Source organism: Canis aureus, chromosome 10, assembly GCF_053574225.1.
Source record: "Canis aureus isolate CA01 chromosome 10, VMU_Caureus_v.1.0, whole genome shotgun sequence".
Taxonomy (NCBI): Eukaryota; Metazoa; Chordata; class Mammalia; order Carnivora; family Canidae; genus Canis; species Canis aureus.
The window spans coordinates 58,989,608-59,009,180 of record NC_135620.1 but is presented as its reverse complement, the minus strand read 5'-3'; the positions used below and the strand labels follow the sequence as shown (position 1 = coordinate 59,009,180).

Here is a 19,573-nt window from a genome sequence, read left to right as displayed (position 1 = left end):
AGCTGCTTAGCCGTGCTATTCCTGCCGTAGGTCTGTGTACCCATGTGGTACTGAGGGTACACACATCCCACTGCAGCGAGTGCATTTTCCATACAACATGGCTCCAAATGCAAGCCACTCATTTCCTCGGGGCCCAATTTAAGAAACAGCAATTTGTTTCAACATTGGAGAAAAAAATCTGAGACGGAATGTGGTCTCTTCTCTGGTGCCTTTGTATGGGGTTTGAAAGAGTAATTTTGACTCTATGTGGGTTTCAGGTTATACTGACCTGAGCCTATGTTACTCCACACCAATGCTTGACTTATGCCATTACTCTGGATTACTCTTTAACTTCTGTTTAAATACATCACTCTTTAGGGACACGTGGGTGACTCATGGGTTGAGCATCTGCCTTTGGTTCAGGTCGTGATCTCGGGGTCTTGGGATCAAGTCCCACATCAGGCTTCCCATGGGGAGCCTGCTTCTCCCTCTGCCTGTGTCTCTGCCTCTCTCTCTGAGTCTCATGAATAAATAAACAAAATCTTTAAAATAAAAGCAAAGACTCTGACAATGCAAAGAATCCCTTTGCTTTTGCTGTTGCGAACTCTGAAGTGATATCCCAAGAATCCCAAGATTTCTGGTACATCCCTATGGTACCCATCAGCCTTCTATGTTTCTGCCTATCTCTCTGTGTCTCTCATGAACAAATAAATAAAAAATCTTTAAAAAAATACATCACTCAAAAAAAAAAAATACATCACTCTTTAAATTCTGAGTTTGCCAACATAACTGTATAGAGGCCTGGGCCAGCTCTTTCTAAGTATCATGGCCCTGTCATGCCTAGAATAATGTTTCTTTCATAAAGTGTGATCCACGGACCAAACCCAGGATGCCTATAAAAGTGCAGATTACTTGGCATTTGTTGAGAACCTCCTATGGGCTGGGTATGAATGTAAACGTGGGTGTTCGGCAGAGAACAAGATAGATAAGGTTGGGAGAAGCAAAACAAAAACTGAATAAACAGGAAAGTATTAGATGGTGATGAATGGTAATAATTGGAGTAACAAAAGATATCTTGATACTCAGAGTGACTGGGAGTCCATTTTAATCGGTGGTGATGGCAATCATAAAGAGACAGCTATGTAGAGATCTTGGGAAGGAGTAGTTTGGGCAAAGAGAACAGCTAGCCCGACGGCAGAAATGACTTTGTGCTTAAGGAAGTGCAATGAAGTAAGTTGGAAAGGTAGAGAAGGCCAGATCCTAAGGGGTCACCCAGGTCCCACTGATGAAGACTGAAGGACTTCAAATAGGTGAGTGATGTTATTTGACTTGTGCTTTAATCAGATCACTCTAGCTGCTTGGAAGAGAAGGCACTGTAGTGGGTTAGAAAATAAGCAGGGAGGGCAGCCCCGGTGGCTAGGCGGTTTAGCGTTGCCTTCAGCCCAGGGCAGGATCCTGGGGACCTGGGATCAGGTTCCGCGTCGGGCTCCCTGCATGGAGCCTGCTTCTCCCTCTGCCTGTGTTTCTGCCTCTCTCTCTCTCTCTCTCTCGGTCTCTCATGAATAAATGAATAAAATCTTTTTTAAAAAATAGAAAATAGGGATCCCTGGGTGGCGCAGCGGTTTGGCGCCTGCCTTTGGCCCAGGGCGCGATCCTGGAGACCCGGGATCGAATCCCACGTCGGGCTCCCGGTGCATGGAGCCTGCTTCTCCCTCTGCCTGTGTCTCTGCCTCTCTCTCTCTCTCTGTGACTATCATAAATAAATAAAATTAAAAAAAAAAATAAAATAAAAAATAGAAAATAAGCAGGGAGACCAGCTAAAACTTTTGTAGGAGTCTCAGTAAAAGATGCTACTGGCTTTAAGGAGGGTGGCAGGACCGGAGATGGAGAGAAGCAGAAAGGTTTAGAAGCTATTTTAGAGGGCGAGTCAATAAGATGTACAGGATCCAACATAGCATTCCTGTCTCTGTAGTCTGGGCATCTGTCCCTAGACAAACACCCTCACAATGCTTACATGCACTTGGGTTTGAGGACCCTGATCTGCATGGCTGAATGTTAGTTTGGCCCAGACAAGATTCAAAGAGTGTGAGAGACTTCGAATATCTGAAGTGCTGCCATGTGGAAGACAGTACAGAGTGGGACATCCACTTTGACGAATCTGGGCTTGGTATAAGGAAGAACGGACTTAGGTTCAGATGGAAGTAGTGGGTTTTTCATATTGGAGCTGACAGGCCGCTCATGAGAATGGTATAAGGCAGATGAAGGGTGCTATATCTATGATGGTTTGGTGACTTGATTCACATTTGAAGAGCATAAGAATACATCTGGCCTCAAATGAAGTTTTAGAAAACACTCAACACATAAAACAGATAAGAGTTGAGTGGTTCTGACTAAAGCAGGGGTGAAGGGGTTACCCACTGAAGTACCCGCTCCCCTTGGCAACATTTCAACACTCTATAGAAACCTGTTGTTTTCAAAAATACGGTCTGGAAAACGCTGGACCAGATTTAATTTTGAGGTAGCTTCTAATATGGAAATTCTACAATTCTGTGATGTGGGGTATCAGTATGCAATAAATACTGCTTAGATAAATGTCAATGTCAAAAAAAAAAAAAAAAACCTACCACAAAGTCCCAATTAAGCAAAAGATAGACTTAATGATCTTGTTAAATGAAATTCCCAATTTCTGACTATTTGCATTTACAGTACTTTAAAATAACTTTAGATTTAACTATTGTTGCCCTCTCTTAGAAGGGATCATAAATTTACATAGGAGCCCTAAAGTTTTTTATTTAACTTTTTGTTATGGAAAATTTCAAATGTATTCAAAAGACAACAACAACTTAGTGAACTTAATATAGCCATTACCTACCTTCAAGGATGATCAGTAGATGGCTGGTCCTGTTTCATCTAACTGCCATCCATTGTCCCCACTTCTAACAGTTTTGAATAAAATTCTAGATTCAGATCCTTTCATTTGTAAATATTTTGGTAAGTATATCTCAAAGACAACGATGCTTTTAAAAGGCACGACCACAGTATCAGTAGGTGTCTATTTAGGAGACAGAAACCCTGCCAGATACTTTCACAGAGAGAGTTCAACAGAAAGAATTGTTAGCTATGGATTGAAGAATTAAAAAAGCAAAAAAGGAACAATAGGTCTCACAGAGGTTGTACGTGTGGAAAACAGCCAACAATTCTAGGATTGAGGGGACGAAAAAAAGAAGATGGAATTATTAAAACTTCAAAGCCTCAAAGAGGAGCCCTGTGGGGGGAAACTCCAACCTCTGAGCAGGGGCTCTGCTTGGCTGCTGCTCATGCCTCTGAGGTGGGTGCTCTGGGGCTGGTACAGCGAGTGCTGGAAAAACTGCACAGGGAAATTAACTGTCGCCATTGGAACAAGTGATCACTGCTGTGCTGAAGAAGACCCTACCAAGATGATGCCAACAGGAATAGGAAACCCAAACAAGAATAGTAAACCAACAGGAAGGTGTGGTCAGGGTCTTCCAGCTTTCCAGTGTCCCTCTACTGCTCCCTATGGGAGGATTCTAGCAGGGCATCTGCTGGCAATGGGGAAATGGGGTCTGCAGAGTCCGGCCCTGGCATTGCAAAGAAAGGCTAGTCCCGTTATTGTACCTAGAACACATGAACAAAAATTCTGTAATATCAAATATCCAGAAAGTGTCCATACTTCCCTTACAGTTTCATAGTATTTTTTTTGGTTTTATAATTTTTTAATAGTTTATTTGAATCAAGATCCAAATGTCTGTATGTTGCTGTTGATGAGAACTCTTTTTTTCATGGGAAGGAAAAAGAACCCTGTAGAGGGATGATGGAGAGAAACTCACTTTCAGAGAAATGTCAGGAAGGCATGTCTGACATATAATAAAATCATCTTAGGAAAAAGAGCCAGGGAATTAATGAGTCTAAGAAGAATTTATGTCTGAACTCCAATCATGGTGCACATCAGAAAAGACACCTTTGGTCAAAAGAATGGAAGTATCCTTGGCCATACTTTATTAAAATACATGAAAAAGTTAAACTAAAAGCAAGGCTTGTGATAAAGTGAAAGGCTGCCTACTAATAGAAGTCTGACAAAAAATGAAATGTTCGGACCATTTATAAACCCAATGTCCTACATGTCTGCGCTATACCCTTTCTTAAGAAGCTTAAGCTCTACTGTGAAGCTTTGATAAAGAAATACTTTTGACAGTTAAAGCCTTTATTAAAATTGATATTACTCCAAAACTCTTTAGAATATAATTTAAGGTGCCTGGGTGGCTCAGTTTGTTGAGCATCTGCCTTCAGTTCAGGTCATATCACAGGATCCTGGGATCGAGTGCCGTATGGCACTCCCTGCTCAGTGGGGAGTCTGCTCCTCTCTCTCCCTCTACTCTTTTCTCCACTTATCTTCTCTCTCTTCTTAAATAAAATCTTAAAAAATTAATTTAGAAGGGGTGATGGTTTAGGTATAAGGAGGGAGATTATTAGGTATATCCCCCCTCCCCACCAAGTGCTGCATCAGTAGTTTTGGTGACCAAGAAAGACCTTTTTCTTTTCCTTTTTTTTATAAAGATTTTATTTATTTATTCATGAGAGACAGAGAGAGAGAGGCAGAGACACAGGCAGAGGGAGAAGCAGGCTCTTCGTGGGGAGCCTGACGCAGGACTTGATCCCCAGAACCCAGGATCACACCCTCAGCCAAAGGCAGATGCTCAACCACTGAGTCACCCAGGCGTCCCCACCAAGAAAGATCTTATCCAGGACTACAGGTAGGTGCAAATGGCTCTACTATATGTTTCTACAAATTAGAAAACATAACACTGAGAAGCTCATAGCTGAGTTTTTATTCTGTTCTGTGTTGTGCTATTGTGTGACCTTTCTTTTTCTGACTTGCAATTAGGATACAGTGCACAAGGTAGACTTCCAAGTTGACAACAAATGCTAAAAAATTCATACCTCTCTTATTAACCAATGCACAGTTGAAAGGCTCTCTTATTAGAAAAAGAGATAGGAAGATGCATCTACTGAGAGCTTTTGATGCAAATCTAATGTGAAGCTCTGAAGCTTCAAGAGTCATGGGAGGTTATCCCCAAAATGAGAGATTTGGGAGGAAGTAATGCTCTTCAAATCTGAGAAAAGCACATTATGTGAGACTGGTGAGCATACTTAGATATGTGTATTCCTTAAAATATAATCCTAAAGTTTTGAAAGTATAATTGATAACTACTAAATAGGCATAGTTTTAATTCACAGGTTTATGGTTTTTTTTTTTTACACAAAGATAAATGATAAGAGTTGCCATAGTCATTTTTTTTTTAAGATTCTATTTATTCACGAGAGACACAGAGACAGAGAGGCAGAGACATAGGCAGAAGGAGAAGCAGGCTCCTTGAGGGGAGTCCGATGTGAGACTCAATCCCAGGACTCTGGGATCACACCCTGAGCCGAAGGCAGATGCTCAACCACTGAGCCATCCGGGCGTCCCTCCATAATCATGCCTAAGGAGCAACCACAGTTCTGTTTATTTTTATTTTTAAAAAATTTATTTATTTATTTACTTGAGAGAGAGAGAGAGAGATAGCATGAGCAAATGGAGATGGAGAGAAAGAATCCTCAGGCGAACTCCTGCTAAGTGTGGAGCCAGATGTGGGGCTGATTCCAGGACTCTGAGATCATCAGCACCTCAGCTGAAAACCAAGAGTCAGACACTTAACCTTGTGAGCCAGGTGGGCGCCCCAGGAACAACCAGGGTTTTAAACCTAATGCCACCATTCACCTGGTAGAAACATAGGCTAATTTTAGCCATCAAACTTGGAGGAAATTAAACCCTTGGAGTGATATCCTGGTAAGCTAAACTTAAAAAGTATAAAAGAGAGTTAAATAATATTAGATTAGGAACAATGATTTAAGGCTCTACTGTACAAGTTTTAGGGCACCTACACACTCTGGAACCCGGAAGAAAGCAAACTGAGCATTTCCGCCAATTCTTACCTGTACCTCCGTATTTGTCTGCCATGTTGATATCAATGTCAGATTTTAAACTCAGCATAGTCCTAAGGACATCATCACTGCCTTTTCCAGCAGCCCACATAAAGGATGTTCTTCCTTCGAGGTCTGAATCATCTTTCACTGAAGGATGTTTTAAAAATACTTTAACTGTTTCCTGTAAGAAAACTTCATTATAAAAAATTGAGACAAGAGGGTAGCATCTTCTTGGGTAATAAAGCCAGTGTTATATGTGACTTCCGCTAAGACCCAAAGTATTTTTTCCCTGCCTTCGAATCAAATGAAATTATCTTTTTATGAATAATGAAACTACAATTTCCATTGAAAGTAACAATCCTCTTTCTTTATATATTAGTTTTAGTTTCCATGCACTTCAAATACATAACCTAAACTCCCTCATTCAACATACTCATAATTGAGAACAATCATTCTCAATCAAGTTTTAAAATTTTATAGGTCACTTTTTGATAGATGAAGTGACAGTTAAAAGACTAACGAGTATTCAGGGTCGTGAGAAACATGAAGATACAGGTTTTCTCGGACATTTTACATGCAGAGACCTGTATACTCAGCCATGCCTATAGAGAAAGTTAATACATTCTCTCGTTGTGGTTTTGTGACTACAATTTAAAAATACTTAATGTATTTATTGTATTATTATTAATAAATATATGTGGCTCCTGAGAAATGCAGTGTTAAATTCATTTAAAAAGGTATTTATTTAGCAATTCCTATATGCAAGATCCTTCCTCTATGGAATCACACAAAAATTAGGAACCACAATAATTCTAACAGTGCCTAACAATTTTATTTATTATTTATTTTTTTAGTTTTTATTTAAACTCCAGTTAGTTAACATACAGTGCAATATTAGTTTTAGTAGAATTTAGTGATTCATCATTTATATACAACACCCAGTGCTCATTATAACAAGTGCCTTCCTTAATGCCCATCACCCATCTAGCCCATCCCCTCCACTTCCCTTCTGGTAATCCTCAGTTTGTTCTCTACAGTCAAGAGTCTGTTTTATGGTTTGCCTCTCGCTCTCTTTCTCTCCCTATGTTCATCTCTTTTGTTTCTTAAATTCTACATAGGAGTGAATCATATGGTATTTATCTTTCTCTGACTGACTTCACTTATCGTAATACTCTCTAGCTCCAGCCACATTGTTACAAGTGGCAAGAATTCATTCTTTTTTCTATTCCATCACATATATGCCACATCTTCTTTATCCATTCAACAGTCTATGGACACTTGGGCTCTTACCACAATCTGGCTATTGTTGGTAACAGTGCCTAACAATTTTAACAGGGGTTAATATTCACAGCATTTTAAGTTGCCTCTTTTCTTAAGCCCCAGATACTTACAAACTTTTAGGGAGATCATAGAGCCTTCTGCTTGAATGGAAGTAAAACAGTTTCAGAAAAAGAAAAATTCTGGATGCTGTGAACTGGCCAAAAATGTATTAAGCACTGACACTCAATACTTTAAAGCAAGAAGAAATTCAAGGGCTCACCTAATGCAACCCTTCGTTTTCCAGATGAAGAAGTTTAGGTTCAAGGTCATGTAAACCTTGGTGGCAGATATAGGAGTAAAACCCAGGACTCAACTGCTGCACACACTGCTTCCTAGTCTTATCACTTAATGTTGAGCTGCTGAGGCATTACAGTGTCATGCTCCTGGGATCTAGTGTATATGCCTTGCACATGCTAGATTGGAATAAGCAAGTGGTTTTTAAAAGCTGGTGATGTTTTGGTGTTTTTTCTTTCATTAATTCATAAATATATCTTTGTTGGGTATGTTTTCTTAATGAAAGAATGTTTGCAGAGGTTTTGTGGGTCTTGTTGATGTTACTGTTTTGTTTTTTTTTAAAGATTTTATTTATTCATGAGAAACACAGAGAGGAGAGAGAGAGAGAGAGAGAGAGAGAGAGAGGCAGAGGGAGAAGCAGGATCCATGCAGGGAGCCTGACATGGGACTTGATTCTGAATCTCCAGGATCACGCCCTGGGCTGAAGGCGGCGCTAAACTGCTGAGCCACCCAGGCTGCCCAACTGTTGATGTTTTCTAAACAGGGAATTAGAGCCTCTATGGGTAAACATAGTCCAAGATCAAGGGGGCTTGAAACTGAGCTTAGAGGGACACCTGGGTGGCTCTGTGGTTGAGCGTCTGCCTTTGGCTCAGGGGGTGAACCTAGGGTCCTGGGATCAAGTCCTGCATCGGGCTCCCTGTGAGGAGTCTGCTTCTCCCTCTGCCTGTGTCTTTGCCTCTCTCGGTGTCTCTCATGAGTAAATAAATAAAATCTTAAAAAAAAAAAAAAAAAGAAACAAAGCTTAAGGAAATTTGCAGAATTCTTTAAAAGTCATCTCTGTAATTGGCAGATCATCCAGAGCAAGTATTTCTTTGAATGAACATCCATCATGTTCTGTCATTCTTCCTTACTCCCAATAGCTTAGTCCTTAATTGCTGGTATCTGTGCATGTGTTAAATCTGGAATCTAACACTTGGGTTCAAGATCTTGGCCAAGTCATTTAATCTCTCAAAACCTTGGTTTCTTCCTCTGTAAATTAGGGATGCCATGTCCCCTCACAGGCTTGTGTTGAAATATGAATTGAATTCTGATTTCCATAGGTTGATTAGGCTGGGCCAGTGAATTTCTTAACTACCTAGAACAAAAAAGAGTTCCTCCTCAAAATATATTTTGTATTTTTCTGAGATAATAGAATAATGAGAGATACTAGAAGAGAATAGTTTACCAAAAGTCTAGGTGATAAAATTTTAGAAATTCCACGAAGGAAAGAAGACAGTTACAGTTGAGAGAAATACTAGGTAGGAAAATAAGATATTTTAGCAATCTGAGTATTCAGTGATGCACTGAGGAGGTCAGGAAGATGGAATTACACTCTGCTGATAGCATTCTTTTAATTTAATGAAACCAAAGTTTTCACTACACATACCCATACAGAAGCCAGTAAAATCAGCTGTGAGTGCTCTGACATGTGCCTCTTTGGATGAGTCTCTAATTGTTGGTGGCCACTTATTCAGGAAACTGAAACAGCCTAGCTGTTATCATGTTGCTGGCTGGACCGAGTTAAGTAATGGATGAGAAAGTGCTTTGTAAACTATAAAAGGTGGCAAGGGAAGAATTAGTAATAATATTCAATATCTTTGGAAATGGTAATTCATATTTTGGTTTTCTCAGCTGTATAATGCATAATACTATTAGCACTAGCAATAGTAAGAATGCACTGCATTTCTTGAGTACCTGCTCGGTACAAAAACTAATGAGGCACTGGTCACAAATTTTCTCTAATTTTTATACCCATCTTGAAAGAAAAGGTATAATTATCCTCATTTTACATATGAAGGAATTAAGACTCAAGAAGTAAAGAAATTTGTGCCGGTCATCTAGCCAGCAGAGAGTGGAGTCAGGATCCCAGCCAAGCCTAGACTAGTTCTAAGAACTTGCACACTGCTTTCAGGACAATTACAGATGGCCAAACACAGTGCATATAAAATGTGAGGGTCATAAAATTAACCAGAAGATGAAATATACTTACACAGAACAAAATGTTACACCGAAGAGTTAATATAAAAATTGTCTTAAAATTTCCCATGACTAACAACTTTACAAAGACAAAGACTATCCCTCGCATCTCAGCTAGAGCCAAGAGTATGAGCAACTGTTAAAATATAATTGCCACACAGACACAAAAATGAGTACCCGTATAACTGAAATTTGAATAAGATCAGTGGATTGTAGGAATGTCAATTTCCTGTTTATGGTATTGTTTCATAGTTTTGCAAGATGTTTCCATTGGTGTAAACTGGGTTATGGGAATATAGGATCTTGCTATTATATTTCTTACAACTGCATATGAATTTCTAATGATGACAAAATAAAAATTTAATTAAGGGAAAAGATAATTGTCATGTTTTACTTACGGCAAAGTTACTCTGAGCTGCATAGTGCAAAGGTGTTGCTCCTTGGCTGTCGGATGGGATGGTTCCAGACTTATTTCTTTCTAAAAGGAGATGGACAATCTGTGCATGGCCTGAAAGCAGACACAGTGAGGCCGTTATCACATCAAAGGACTACTTAATTTGTAATCTGTTTAAAGGGAAGTTTTCTGAATAGCAGCCCCCAGTACAGCCTCTTCCAACTTCTCACGAAAATATTATGATAATGTAGAACAGAGGCAAACACTCACAACACTAAAATCTTAGTGCTTCAATCAGAAAGGAAATGACAGTCATTGTAATTGCTAGGTTGAGAAAAAGTTATATTAGGTACAGCTCATCGCATTCCTTGACCTCACTATAATAATGGTGGGAAGCCAGACCCTGACTGCCATCACTGTCCCTCATCCTGGGTTCCACTGTATAGCCAATCAGCACTGCACAGCTATTCTCTTCTGCTCTTCAGGAGGACCATCCATAATACATCCTCTTGTGATCTCTGAGGCCTCCTCTGAATCTCCTCTACCCTCCCTCCTCCACTTTTTTCATATCTAGGCAGTGATTACAAGTCCAAGGAACCAAGTGACAGGAATGATGAGGTGGTGGCAGAGAAGATAATCTACAGGGCACTTCTGCAAGCAAGGATCTGTAGAAAGGATCAAAGAATGAATAAACCTGGTAATAGCATATTTGGAATATGCATTATTCCAAAATGCATAGATCAAAGAATGAATAAACCTGGTAATAGCATATTTGGAATAGCATATTTTCCATATTTGGAAACCTGAATTTCATGAATTCTATTGTTTGAGCATACTGGGGACCCAGGCAATGGAGATGTCACATCAGCAGAACAAGGACACACTGAAATCCAGGCAGAAAAAGGGAATCTGAGTGGTAGTTGTGCTCATCTACCTGTTCCTGGGTATGATCCAAGATGGAGTTCTCGGGGGTGGGAAAAAAGTAGGATCACAGGCAAGCCATCAAGACACATGCCTTATTTGAAAGATAAAGAGAACAATTCAGTAAAGGCAATACGAAAACATACTATGGGACGGGAAAAAGAAACACCATCATGAAGATGAAGTGCATACCTTGGAAAATGATCTAGAGAAGGATCCAGAGGAAAATTTCAGGACACTGTTGGGCATCCTTGACTTGTGCAAAGAGATAGCTTCTAAGAAATAAAACAAAATATCCTAAGAAGGACACAGTCTGAAATGAAAGGGTGATGGAAGGAGGCGAAAAGAAAATAAACCAAGATACAAAGAAATTTGGATGAGAGTAGGAAACCAAAATACAACCTCAAATACAATCTATGAAAAGCAGAAAGAAATCAGAACTTATGGAACAAAAAGTCAATGTATTGATATGGAGACAAATTTGCCAAGTCCTCCCAGAATGCAGAGGAAAGGAAAAAAGGATGAAAGTGCACACTGAAATGAGAGCTAAATAATAAATCTGACAATAACACTGAATGCAAAAAGTATTTTTAAAAAAGCACAATGTGGGATTTAAAAAGTAAATTCATCATAATAATTGGGAAAAACTTCAGATTATATTAACAAATACTAAAAAAGTGGTAAGTAAATTGTGCTAAGTCCCTCATTTTTAAATGAATGGAAATCGATAGATATAGTTTTGCTTTTAACTCTGACTCAGGTTTTAAAAAGTTTTTGATAATTTAAAGTAAGCACTAGTAGAACCTAAGAAATTTGCTAAAACATTAGGCAATTCAAAACCAAATAACAACAAACCTAACCTATATACCAAAAGGCAGAAAACAAAGGAAATGGGGGCAAAAAAAAAAAAAAAAAAAAAAAACCCAAAAAGAAAAAAGGGGGAAAAAAACACCCAAACACTGGTAATACTCAAAGAGCAGAATAGCAGAAAAAAGACCAAATTATTTATCTTACAAGTGACTATTAGTGACTAAAGACTCTCAGATTGCATCTCCTGCAAAATCAGACAGATACACATTATTTATACTCTCACCTAACAGAGTGATCCCCTCAAATTTGGTTAAGTAAAAGGCTTATCAGGAAAATAGAAAGAAAAAAATCATATATCATAGTATTGGCACAAACGCAAAATTAAACCCCCCACAAAATACACAGGCATTGAATGTGAAAAGATTATTTTATATTTACATTTGTCAATGATTGTGCATTACCTTTAAAATAAAAATTAAAACATGTTAAGACATTATGTTGAAATTAAAACCAATATATAACAGAGAATACATTTATATTGCTAAAATTTTTTCTTAAAGATTTTATTTATTTATTCATGAGAGATGCAGAGAGAGGCAGAGACACAAGCAGAGGGAGAAGCAGACTCCTCACAGGGAGCCCAATGTGGGACTCAATCCCAGGACCCCAGGATCACAACTTGAGCCAAAGGCAGATGCTCAACCACTGAGCCACCCAGGTGCCCTATATTACTAAAATTTAAGCATATGACAGAAGGATTTAAGTATGAGATGACACATATCAATTAAAAAGTAAAATAATTAAAAAGGAAGTGGGAGCTGACAGAGAAAGGGAAGCCATGGGAAGTTTCTGGTATTCATGTATTTCCTCCTACCATTGATTCTTTGATTTAGTCAACTCACCTAGTAAAGCTGCCCAGTGAAGCGGGGTTCGAAACAAGTTATCATAAGACGTTATATTGCAGCTTTCATATGAGGTCAAGACATCAACCACTGTCACATTCCCATCGGCGACTGCAAAGTGAAGAGGTGTCCGACCCTCATAGTCTTGCCAGTTCAGTAAAGATTCCGTGGGAGCAGCATCCTATTTTTAAGGAAACAGAGACTTCAGACACGTGGAATCCTCAATGAATCACACTGGACGTATGCATTAGCTGAGCAATTTTCTAAACTTGTATATTCTCTCTTAGCACAAAATGGTAAAATTCAGGAAAAAAAGTACATGTTCTAAATCTTTAAAAATTTGTCATGTTTAACTCTAAAATATGAAAAAAATATATAATCAATACCAACACTGATTATCCAGATTAAATAGGTATCAATATCTTGCCTAATGTGCTTCTGTATCTGTTATGGAGTCAGCTAAAGCTGTATGTTTTATACTTTTGTTACGTATGCGTGTATCCATAAACAATATGTAAATATGTATATTTTCAGTATTTATACTTTTGAATTCTTTCAACACTATACTTTTGGGTATATGTTGAATCTAGTTCATTTGTTAAACCACAATTTAATTATCCATTCTCCTACTGAGGGATAGTTAGGTTATTTACATTTTTCCCACTATTAACAATTATGCTGCAATGAACATGCTTCCTTTACAAGGTCCCAATGTGTGAGATTTTTCTCTAGCTCAGATGCCTAGAAGAGAATAGCTGTGTAGAAGGATATTTACTTTTTTTTTTAAGATTTTATTTATTTATTCATAAGGGACACAGAGAGAGAGGCAGAGAAACAGGCAGAGAGAGAAGAAGCAGGCTCCCTGTGGGAGCCCGATGTGGAACTCGATCCCAGGACCCCAGGATCACGACTTGAGCTGAAGGCAGATGCTCAACCACTGAGCTACCCAGTTGCTCCGGATATTTACATTTTTAACTAGGTATTATCAAACTTTTCTCCAAATGGCTACACTAATTAACACATCCATGACAATGTGTAAAAGTTTTTATTTCCCTACATGCTGGCACAACTTAATCCCTTGGTATTATCAAGCTTACTGGATTTTTTCCCTTGTAGGTATGGAAAGCATTTTGTTGATGTTTTAATTTATATTTATTTTATGAATGAGATTGGGATTTATCATATGTTTATTGGATATTCTGTTTAAATTGATGGTTCATATTTACTCATTTTTCTATGAGGTCTTTGTATCTACTGTTTAGGTCCCTTTCAAGAATAGTGGACTTATTTCCCTAGCTGCTGTGAGTGCTGTTGGCAGATGACCCTCAATGGTCAGGCTCCTGTGATTGTTTCAGCTAAAGAGAATTACCTCACCCAAGGTCATATGCCTTCCCAGATCAGGTCATATCCAAAGCCAAGTCCTCCTGCCCCAATCTGAGAACTCTCCAAAGGGCCACCCAGATTTAGAGCTGCCTGTACAGTCATCCTATTTTATTAAAAAAGTGCATGGAAGGTATTGTAAACACTTCAAAAAAGGGAAGTAGAATTTTATCATGGTGGTATTTTAGGGCTTTGAGTCTCCCAAGGACTAAGATGTGTTTACAAGGGAAAAAAGAAAAGCCAAGTCTGTGAGGAAATAAGATATTATGATTGACAATCCTCTAGGGACTTCAGATAATGGAACTGACACATAAAGCATATAAAATAACCATCTATAAAACATATAAAACAAAAAGTGAAATAAAAGGTGAGCAAGGAACAAAAACTATCAAAAAGACCAGGCAAATGTGAAAACACCAAACCAAAACAAAAAAGAACTTTTAGATGTAAAAATATAATTACTAGGATTAGAGGCTCGATGAAGAGGGCAAATGACGGGAAACATGGATAATAAAATAAAAAGGTCTAAAATATGTGTAATTGGGACCCTAAAGGCAAGATTGTAGAGAATGAAAGAGAGGTAATATTTAAAGAGATAATAGCTATATATTTTCCAGAACTGATGTGCAATGAGAGTACACACCAAACAGGACCAAAAAAAAATAAATAAATAAAAAGCACCATACCTAGACACATTGTAGTGAAACTGTAGGATACCACACAGAGAAGAATTTAAAAGCAACCTGAGAGAAAAGATAAATCATCTATAAAGTAATAACAATTAAACCAATAACAGACTCCTTCAGAAGAACAATGAAAGGCCCAAGGCAAAATCATAGCCTGAAAGAGTTGAGAAATGATCACTGCATATTCAAAATAATTTTATCTTTTAAAGTCTAATTTGTATGTTATGAGCAAAAGGACTATATATTAGAGTGCTACAGTTTGTAAGCTGGAATATGAGAAGGAATGGGTAGAAATGCCAAAGAATCCACTGATAAATATTCAAAATTAATAAGAAAGTATAGTAAGTTAGTTAGATACATATTCAATGAATAAAAATACCAACTGCATTTCTATGCATCTGCATCAACTAGTTAAATATGTATCTTAGTCATGCTAAAAAAAAAAGTTCAGGGTCATCTGGCTGGCTCAGTTAGTAGAGCATGTGACTCTTAGGCTCATGAGTTCAATCCCTATGCTGGTTGTAAAGATTACTTTAAAAAAAAGTGCCAAGCAGCATTATTTTTTTAAAAAAGATTTATTTACTTATTAGAGAGAGAAAGAGAGAGAGAGAGAGAGAAAGAGACAGAGTGCATGAGAGTGAGGGGCAGAGGAGAGAGGGAATCTTTAAGCAGGTTCCCTGCTGAGCCCAGAGCCCAACCAGGGGCTCCATCTCACCACCCTGAGGTTATGACCTGAGCTGAAATCAAGAGTCTCAAGACACTTAACCCACTGAGCCACCCAGGCACTCCAAAGTAACACTATTTTTTTAAAAAAAGATTTTATTTATTTATTCATGAGAGACACAGAGAGAGGCAGAGACATAGGCAGGGGGAGAAGTAGGCTCCCTACAGGGAGCCCAATGTAGGACTCGATCCCTGGACTCTGGGATCACAACCCGAGCCAAAGACAGACCCTCAACCACTGAGCCACCCAAGCCCCCAGCAACACTATTTTTAAATAGTGAAAAACTAGAAATAGTTCCAACTGTTTATGAATAATTGAATAATGTGTGGCTTTTTCATAAAATGGAATACTATGTAACAGTAAAAAAATAATATATTACAGTTATACACAGCATAGGTAAAATCGCCAGCATAATATTGAACAAGGAAAGCATGTTGCAAAAGAATACATTCAATGTGATTCCATGTATGGAAAATTCAAAAGCATTAAAAATGAAACAATATATTGTTTAGCGATACAAATGTATGTGGTAAAACTATAATGAAAATCAGGAATGATTAACACGAAATTGAGGATGGTGGCTGCTTCTCAGAAAGAGGAGAATAGAACAGTGCTGAGAGGTACCCAGGGAGCTTCAAAGGTAACGGTAATCTACTTGTTCTTAGATCAGAGATGAGGGCCACCTAGGTGGCTCAGTCAGTTAAGCGTGGGACTTTTGATTTTGGCTCAGGTCATGATCTTGGGGTTTTGAGATTGAGCCCTGTATTGGGCTCCGTGATCGGTGTTGAGCCTGCTTAAGATTCTCTCTCTCCTCCCCTCTGCCCCTTCCCCACCCACTGCTTCCATGCTCTCTCTCTCTGCACCCCCCAAAAAAGGAAAACTCAGAGATGAGTACATGAGTATTTGTGGTTTCCCTATTCTTTATATCTTATAAGTATTTTACAAATGTTACCTCTATGCAGTATTTAATGAGCATAAGTATAAAACAACATCAGGGATGATAAACACAAATTGAGTAAAGTACTTGATGGGGGACCGGACAAACGTGGCATGCAGGAGAGAATGTATTGGGAAACAGGCACATAAGAAGGGTGCCAGGGTAGCACAGTTGGTTGAGTGTCTGACTCTTGGTTTTGGCTCAGGTCATTATCTTAGGGTGGTGAGATCGAGCCCTGGTCGGGCTCTGCGCTCAGCATGGAGTCTGCTTGGGATACTCTCTCCCTCACCCTCTGCCCGCCACCCCTACCCTTGCTCTCTCTTTTAACTAACTAACTAACTAACTAACTAACTAACTAACTAACTAACTAGATAAATCAAAAAAAAGAAAGAAAGAAAGAAGAAAGAAAAGAAAGAAGAAAGAAAGAAAGAAAGAAAGAAAAAAGAAAGAAAGTAAGTAAGAAAGAAAAACTGGCACAAGGGAATTCTGTGTGGTCTTAAACAAGCACTAAAATGTTCTATTTCTTGAGGGATGGGTTCACATGATTGCTGTATTTCTTTTGCTTCATAATTTGTTTGTGTGTCATATATAGGCTTTTGTATATTGGCTATTTCAAAATAAAAAGTTGTTTTTTAGAAAGGTCTAGCAGCACCACCGTACTCACCAGAATGCATCGCACTGTATGAACAGCACTTGGATCCTTGTGGTTGGCTGCCCAGTGAAGTGGGATCTTGCCTTCAACGTCAGGAATCCCAATGTTGGAATCATGCTTGATAAGCAGCTTCACGTGCTCAGGGTTATTGTAGTAGGCACTCCAATGCAGAGCTGTTTGCTGCAAAATTTAGAGTCTCAAAAAAACAACAGTAACAAGAGTAATAGTAACACAACAAACTTTTCCCAAGCTTTTATTGTGTGACAGGCAGTATTGTATGAGCTTTATACATTTTACCTCAGATAGTCATTATGACAACTCTGGGAGATAAGGACTCTTGAATTTGCATGTGACTGATGAGAAAATGGAGCACAAGGAGGATGAGTAATCTCCTTAGGGACATAAAGGTAGTAAGTGGTCCAACTAAGATTTTTTTTTTCAAAAAAAGATTTTATTTATTTATTCATGAGAGACACACAGAGAGAGGCAGACATAGGCAGAGGGAGAAGCAGGCTGTATGCAGAGTCCAATGTGGGACTCGATCCTGGGATCACGACCTGAGCCAAAGGCAGATGCTCAACCACTGAGCCACCCAGGTGTCCCTCCAACTAAGATTTTTAACCCAGTCAGTCTGAGTGTAGAATCTGACTTCTTAATCATGATAGGCACTTAGGTCATCAGGGACTAATCAATAAGATTAGTAATACTGAGAAAAAGAAAAGCAGTACAGTAGTTTATGAATAACTATCAACAAAGTAAGTGATATTGATATTACACCAAGCACCTTAAGAATTTCATAGAATGTTTTGAATTTCAATATCTATCAAAAAGAAGATCTATGCACGGGAAATCACAGATCTGGAATCCATTTCTTACATCAAAGTACAAATTTAAATTTAACTATAATTTTACAGGATAAATTCTTATACCTGCCATTGATGTTAAGACATATGTAGAGAATACAGCAACACTTACTTTATTTCAGATAAAAGTTTATAAATGAACATCTTGATGGGACACCTGGCTGGCTCAGTTGGAAGAGCACACAACTCTTGATCTCAGGGTCTTGAGTTTGAGCCCCATGTGGGGTGTGTAGCTAACTTAAAAATAAATAGAATAAAATGTTGTCATAAATAAAATTTATTTTTTTAAAAAAATGACATCTCGAACTTGTTTGCATTGCTTTAAAATATCCTTTGCCATTCTCATCAATAAACCACAGTAAGGGTAGTTTCCCTATTAGAAAGGTTACTGAGGGAACACAGAAATGGTTGTGCTGAACATTATCCCTTATAAATAGCAGTGTCATCAATTCAACCTAGAATCAGATCATTTAACAGGCAGGAACCAAACTCACTTGCTACAATGAGAACTTTAAATGTTGACATACACAGTATTCATGGAAAGTGTACCCATGGTCATTTAATAGGAAGAGTCACTCATTACTTTTCGTTTAGTAATGATTATAGAAAAAACCAGTCACAAATACAATAGCAAGTAATTTCTGATAGCCACATTTTTTCTTTACTTCTCTTTCTTTCCTACCTTCCTTCCTTCCTTCCTAGTAGGTTCCATGCCCAATGTGGGGCTTGAACTCACTTCCCTGAGATCAAGAGCCACATACTCTACTACTGAACCAGTCAGGCCCCTGGAGCCACATTTTCTTTTCTTAATTTTTTAAAATTTTTATTTATTTATTTATTTTTCACATTTTCTTTCTTTTTTTTTTTCTTTTTTATTTTTCACATTTTCAATAAACAACATGTACCGTTTCTGTAATTCCTTTGCCATATTATGTTTGTTCTGAATATACTTACTGAAATGTAACATTAGGTCTGTTGAATCTGATAGCACAAGTTTGGAATTATATTTTCTACATCTTTAAAAAATGTTTTTCTAGTAATTTTTTAAAAGATTTTATTTATTTATCCATGAGAGATACAGAGAGAGAGAGGCAGAGACACAGGCAGAGGGAGAAGCAGGCTCCATGCAGGGAGCCCGATGTGGGAATCAATCCTGGGACTCCAGGATCAAGCCCAGGGCCAGAGGCAGGCGCTAAACCACTGAGCCTCCCAGGGATCCCAAGTAATTATTTTTTTTACTGTAGTAAAATATAGGTAACAATTTTTTTTTTTAAAGATTTTATTTATTTACTCATGAGAGACACAGAGAGAGAGAGAGAGAGAGAGAGAGAGAGAAAGAGAGAGAGAGGCAGAGACACAGGCAGAGGGAGAAGCAGGCTCCATGCAAGGAGCCCGACATGGGACTTGATCCCAGAGGTCTCCAGGATCACACCCTGGGCCAAAGGCAGCGCTAAATGGCTAAGCCACCTGGGCTGCCCAACAATTGTTTTTAAATGTACGGTTCAGTGGCAGGAAGCACATTCCCACTGTTTTGCAACCATCAGCACCTTCCATCCCCAGAACTTTTTCATCTCAAACTGAAACTCCATGCCCATTCCACAGTGACTCCTAATATCCACCTCCTCCCAGCTTTTCACTTAGCATAGTATCTTCAAAGTTCATTCATGTTGTACCATGCATCTGACTTTTATTCCTTTTTAAGGCTGAATAATATTCCATTGCATGTACTGCATTTTGTTTCTCTAACCATCCAGCAATGGACATTTGAGT

General features: G+C 38.5%; 1 protein-coding gene across 13 annotated transcripts in view; it reads right to left on the bottom strand.

Moving 5' to 3' along the window:
• The window catches only part of INVS (inversin), a 156,989-nt gene that overhangs the window by 59,151 nt on the left and 78,265 nt on the right, over positions 1 to 19,573 (bottom strand). For 11 of the 13 annotated variants that reach the window (XR_013388165.1, XR_013388166.1, XM_077912688.1 and 8 more), the window contains 4 exons: positions 16,953 to 17,120; positions 12,562 to 12,742; positions 9,933 to 10,042; positions 5,974 to 6,145 (listed from right to left, as the gene is read on the bottom strand). Coding sequence is in view for 11 of the 13 variants with exons in the window: in XM_077912688.1 (XP_077768814.1) it covers positions 5,974 to 6,145; positions 9,933 to 10,042; positions 12,562 to 12,742; positions 16,953 to 17,120 (631 nt within the window). In the remaining 2 variants the exon portion in view is untranslated. Of the gene's footprint in view, positions 1 to 5,973; positions 6,157 to 9,932; positions 10,043 to 10,862; positions 10,944 to 11,041; positions 11,125 to 12,561; positions 12,743 to 16,952; positions 17,121 to 19,573 lie in introns of those variants that run through there. The other 2 variants (XM_077912689.1, XM_077912690.1) reach the window with 2 other exon arrangements.